Here is a 6181-nt window from a genome sequence, read left to right on the forward strand (position 1 = left end):
TGCTGCGTGCTTGCTGGAGGAGTACTGTTGGTTGCGGATCTCGAGTCGATTTGTTGACTTGTGACTTATGAGGAGATCCGATGCCTCTGATTTTCCACTGGCTCCCCATACTGATTTTTCATCATTTTTATACATTCCAATGATCCAAAAATTTCATGTCAGTCGAGAAACACGGAAAAATGAGTTCAGTGATTCGATACTAAAATAATCATTAACAAACACGCCTAGTTCAGCTGACGATAAAAGATGGTAATAGAAAATACAAGAAAACATGTAGAAACTCGCTCAAGATTTTGCACATTTAAAGTGCAATCAACCTAAAGCGCATCAACTAAATAAAGTAGTAATGAATAAAATAAATTGTCAATATAGTTTGATAGTGTAAAATTATTATTGTTCACATTCGAATACCATGTTGCAAATTAGAAAAACATAAGTTGCATTTTTTTTTAAATATGCCACCGATGTATATTTAGAGTGCAACCAGCCAAATATTATTATTAAAAAAAACAGGTAAAAGAACAAGAAAAGTACTTGTGGGTAATAGATACACTAGTAGACAATTGGTCTAGATTAATTGTGCAGTAAAAAGAAGCAACTGATTTCAAGGAAAAAGGCCAATCAACTACAAGGGGGTCAAAGAAAGTTGACTGGAATCATGAAGAAGAATAGTCGAATAATGGGAAAGAGAATTCAAATCGACTAATCTCCAACAAATATGAAAATACTTATAGAGTACTTTTTTTTATCAGAAAGACTTAATATTTTTATACGAGTACTTCAAAAGAATAATTGTATTGGTCGTTTGGTGTATAGACTTAAGATATCGAATAAGGTGTAGGAGAGAGGAAAGGGGGATGAGGGATTTGGTCCCTATGCCACTGACTATTCACTGTCATGGCAGCTGCCAACTCACAATGAAGGAGTAAAGAGTTTCTTTTCGGGCTTCGAGGAAATTCGGATCATCGTGCAACATCTCAACTTGATATTGTGCACTTGTATAGCTGATTCTATGATCTCACCTAATCCTATACAAGTCCTCCCCGTCACTGACGTAGCTATGTACAAGTCAGGGGGGCCACCGCCCCCCTAGCTTTTAGAAAATTAGTGAAGAAAAAAATAAGGTTTATAGTAACAAAATTGAGCTTTTTGCCCCCCAGATCATGTTTTTCTGGTTTGCCCCCCAGTTTTCCTGGCAAGCTCCGCCACTGCTACCCGTGCTATCGGTGAGAAGCAACCAGCCACGCTTCCATGCTCTTGTAGGCGTCAGCTAGATCGACTACACCCGAGATCGGCCTTGACTACGGGGAGATGAATGAAAAATAAAAAAGACCATAGAGTACATAGACGAATAAAGTCATCATATAAAATACAGTGCAATATATTACAATACTTTCTTTTTTGACTACTCACCAGTGTGCTCGTTGGAGAAGCGGAAAGTCACTCTTTTGCAGCCGTTCGGCTAAGCCGCATTAGAGATTGGTCTTGATAATAGGAGATGAAAACTAAAATTCTCCTAGGGTCCAAACCAGTGATCTTCCGCAACTGCTAGGTTGGCCAGTAGCTATTACCGGTGCTCGCGCCACTCATCTTGCTTTCGATGCCTGTTAGCTTCATTTTCAAACAACAATGTTGGCTCTGTTGGTGTGACTCCTGTCCATGCCCAACATCGATAAGAAGAAATTTCCATGTTACTTGTAAAAAAACTAATTATTAATATAATACTCACCATTAAAAAGGCTACTAAGGACATCGACATCAGCCATGGCACCATGCGGCAGCAACCACCGATGTTGACTAGATCTACGCCCTGGATGCCATGAACTGTGTGCCATCGTAGTAGCCGAGCAGAACGACACACGAAGCTAGCTCAACGCCCTGACCAAGACTGGCCAGGTCCGACTACATGTTGCGATCTCATGGGAAGCCAGCCACCGACCCTCCCCCACATCTGCGCCGATCTGCCTTCCACCAAAGCCCAGGGCCACAGCCCGGCGTTCCGCGATGCGGGAGACCGCCAAGGACAATGAACGTACCTACACATCCACCCCCATCCACCGCGAGTCCCCCAAGCCACCTTTGGAGGCTGGGGTGACCGCCACCGCTGCGAGACCAAGACGGAGGAGGAGCGCCTGGGTGGATGACCTGGCTAGCAGCACTCGGTTTTCCCCGTATATCCCAAGCCGAGCGACGTGGAGAGATCAGGGATTTCTACGTGAAAGAAAATATGCGTAGTGGCATACATTCACCATTTACAATATGTTTATATTTTATACTATTCGCATTTGGATTACAATTTGCAACATATTTGTATTTTATAATATTCGCATATGGATCCTGTTTTCTCTTGCTTTACACAAACCTCTTTTCAATACTAGGCTATGCCTTAGTCTGCAAAACTAGACCCGTGGGGAGAAACCTCATAGCATTTCATTATTAATATAGAAGAGGGGTTAGAACCATGGTTGCAATAAAACCCGGGCCTTTCTCCCTAAAGCTTTGCTTAGGAAAAGAAACAAAATTGGGCTTCAGCTTTGCAACGCCAAAGTGAAGCACCCAATCACACCCCGTAGAAATAAATCTTTTTTTTTCATATTTCTAACATTACTCATGTCAGCAAAACACTATACCCCCTCTGCTAAAAAAATAATTAAACCTTTTAGGTTTGTACGAAATCAAACTATCTTAGGTGTGACCGAATTTGTCAAAAAATACATCAATATCTACGACACTAAGTTAGCTCTATTAGATTCATCATTTATATTATGGAAATGAGTGAGTTTATGTTTGTAGTGTGTTTCACCAAAAACAAAAAATTCACTCCACCACAAGTATGACCACTGACCACAGATTGTCAGCGACAATAATCATGTTTGTTTTTTCGTGACAGAATGTTTCATCCAGAGAGAGAAAAAAGCAAACTATCCTGCCGGTGTTCCCTCACCGTGGCAATATTCGAACCTTGATCCAAAGGCCATAGTGCCATTAGCGCACGCGTGGCAATATTCCGGCATTTGGACGCTGGAGACGACTCCAGATTTCCAAAAGCCCTAAAATACCCCCAGCCAACTTAAACCTAAAACCCTGAATCGCTCTCCCACCCCGGCGGCGCTACCATCCCCTCCTCCTTAACTCCGGCGCCGCCACCCGACGCTGGCCCGCCTCCTCACAGCGACCCACCCGCACCTCACCTTCTCTTCCTCGCGCCCTGACCTACCAAGCCTCCACTCCGCCGCCGCCGCACCAGCTTATCCTCACGCGCGCCGCCGCCGTCGCCACGTCGTCGCAGCCCTGCCCGTCCGCAACGTCTTCCAGGTATGAGCACCAATGAACCTCCACAAATTTTGATCCTCCTCTGTATCTTCTAGACTTCTACGGCCGACTTCACTCGGCTACCTCATATACGCCTCACTCAGAATCCTAACTCTCAACCAGTTACAAGTTTTGAGCATTTGTCGGACCAGTACTAGCAGTATAGTCTAATTCACTGCTATTTCCTTCCGCGGGCTGCTCCACAGGTCAGGATGAGCTTGATATCCCAGAACGCGGTCCAGAAGCGCCGCCTGGAGAAAACGGGAGCCGAGGATGTCAGCGACGAGGGCACTGGTTCCCCCGTTGCTCTGGATGCAGAGGTTGGGAAGAAAGCCAGGTCACACCATGCCGGGAAGATAAAGAAAGAAAAAGAGCTGAAGGCAAGGCAGAGCCAGGAGGCGGAGGAGATGAAGCAGCTGGAGAATTCGCTGTTCGGCGCCATCTACGCCCCGCCGCAGTTCGGCACCGAGGCTGGCGCTCCCTTGCCGGCTCGGGGCCAGGATGGTCCTCTGTTCTTCATGGACCGCTCTGCCGGCGACGACCTGCCTGTTTACGAGGAGGACCTGGGCAGTGATGATGAGATGGTCGATAAGGGGAGGAAGCCTGCGTGGGTGGATGACGAGGAGGACAGGACCGAGGTGGACATCGTGAAGGTTGCGAGGCTGAGGAAGCTGAGGAAGGAGGCTGACGAGCGTGTGATCTCGGGCAGGGAGTACGAGGCTAGGTTGCGCGGCCAGCACGCCAAGCTGAACCCCTTCACCGGCTGGGCAGATATGGACCGCAAAGCTCCTCTCCCCGATGCTGAATCCGATGAGGAGGAGGGTGGAGTCGACAATGCTCTTCGGAACAACGACGAGCTTGTTGTCAAGGGTACTGCTAAGCTCCTGCCTGGCATGCTGGACTTCTCAAGGCTTGTTAATGCTAACGCGCAGGATCCATCCAGTGGTCCTATCAATTCAGTTCAGTTCCATAGAAATGGACAGCTCATGCTTGTTGCTGGTCTGGACAAGCATCTGAGGTTTTTCCAGATTGACGGCAAGAGGAACCCCAAGATCCAGAGCATTTTTATCGAGGATTGCCCAGTTCACAAGGCATCCTTTCTACCTGATGGCTCCGAGGTGATCCTTTCTGGCAGGAGGAAGTTCTTCTACTCGTTTGATCTGGTGAAAGCTGCTGTCAGTAAGATTGGACCCTTGACTGGGCGTGAGGAGAAAAGCCTGGAAAGCTTTGAGATATCGCCTGATTCGAAAACCATTGCGTTTGTTGGCAACGAGGGGTACATTCTTTTGGTATCTACCAAAACAAAGCAGCTCATTGGAACCCTCAAGATGAATGGGAATGTGCGTTCATTGGCTTTCGCGGATGGTGGGAACCAGCTACTGAGCAGTGGCGGGGATGGCCATGTTTACCACTGGGATCTTAGAACAAGGAAGTGCATGCACAAGGCTACTGATGAGGGTTCCCTCACAGGCCTTTCTCTGTGCACCTCTCCGGACAGCTCCTACTTCGCTACAGGTTCCAGCAGCGGCATCGTGAATGTGTACAAGAGGGACGAGTTCCTTGGAGGGAAGCGCAAGCCACTGAAGACGATTGAAAACCTCACGACCGACATCGGTCAAATGAAGTTCAACCACGACGCCCAGATTCTGGCAATATGCTCGGGGAAGGAGAGGAACGGCATGAGGCTCGTGCACGTCCCATCCTTCACCGTGTACCAGAACTGGCCAGGGCCTCGGTTCAGCCTTCAGTATCCTAGGTGCCTGGACTTCAGCCCTGGGAGTGGGTTCCTCTCCGTTGGGCATGCCGGCGGAAAAGTTTTGCTGTACAAGCTGCACCATTATCAGAACGCCTAGGACTCGGCTCCAGTTTTGACACTGTACTTTCTACTTTCTGCTTCCAGTAAACTCTTGTGTTATCTGTAGCGTGATTCTTCTTAATCCTGTTGCCTTATGAGTGGTGTTGTCACAGATATTTTAATGCTCAATGCAGTACCCTGCTCGTTCTTTCTTATATGCAAATTGTAATATATACTACTGCCTGTGCCTGTTGTTTGAGTGCAGAATTCGGCGTACTGTTAAAGAGGTGGGTATGGCTGGAGTACAGAAGGGAGCCTTGTATAAGGTTCGACTGTGATTAGCTGTTTGTGTGCTTCGAGTTGTTTTTCATCTTGTGCAACTGGACAACTGGTCACCATGATTCTGTTGGTGATCTGGTGACTTGCACTGCTTACGCAACGTGTATTTGTGTTGTAGTGTAATGTAAGTATGCATCCATGATTGAAGGGTGCCTATATTTGAGCTTAGGACTGCGTGTAGAATTTTGTTAGGACTGCTGGTAGTATTTTGTTCTAATATACAAAGTGTGGGAACTCATAATTACAGGGCTGAATCATTAAGTTGGCGTTATCAGTTTGCCACCAGTCTGGCAGGAAAGATCTTGTTCTCTACCATATTGATGAGTATATCAGCAGTTTTCACACTCTATTCTCTTCTTCCAGATTCCAGAACACTGATGTTTAGCGTGGTCCTTCTTAATCTCTTTGCCTTATGAGTGGTGTTGTCACACAGATATTTGAATGCTCAATGCAATACCATGTTGGTTCTTTCTTATAGATACAAGTTTTATACTACTGCTTGTGCTTGTTGTTTAAGTGAAGAATGTGTGGGTACCGCTAAGAGGTGAGTATGGCTGATGAGTTATGCTATTTACGCAGAGTGTATTCATGTGGTAGTGTACGGTTTTCTTTTATGCTTACTTGCGTATCAGGAGTGCTTGTAGAATTTTATTTCAGTAGCTGAATCATAAGTCAGTGCTATCAGTTTATCACTTATTTGGCAGAAAAAATCTTGTTATCTACTCCGTCCCTAAA

At 46.2% G+C, this 6181-nt stretch overlaps 1 protein-coding gene across 1 annotated transcript; it reads left to right on the forward strand.

The window, feature by feature from the left end:
- The first annotated feature begins 3253 nt into the window (after positions 1 to 3253).
- On the forward strand, positions 3254 to 5317 carry LOC124700274 (U3 small nucleolar RNA-associated protein 18 homolog). Its single transcript, XM_047232428.1, has 2 exons — positions 3254 to 3315; positions 3519 to 5317. The coding sequence occupies exon 2, from the start codon at positions 3525 to 3527 to the stop codon at positions 5163 to 5165; it is 1641 nt and encodes a 546-aa protein (XP_047088384.1). The 5' UTR covers positions 3254 to 3315; positions 3519 to 3524; the 3' UTR covers positions 5166 to 5317.
- The last annotated feature ends 864 nt before the right edge of the window (positions 5318 to 6181 follow it).

This window comes from Lolium rigidum, chromosome 3, assembly GCF_022539505.1.
Source record: "Lolium rigidum isolate FL_2022 chromosome 3, APGP_CSIRO_Lrig_0.1, whole genome shotgun sequence".
Classification (NCBI taxonomy): domain Eukaryota; kingdom Viridiplantae; phylum Streptophyta; class Magnoliopsida; order Poales; family Poaceae; genus Lolium; species Lolium rigidum.

Excerpts from the sequence above, each read along its gene's own strand:
- LOC124700274 (XM_047232428.1), top strand. The coding sequence starts at position 3,525 with ATGAGCTTGATATCCCAGAACGCGGTCCAGAAGCGCCGCCTGGAGAAA.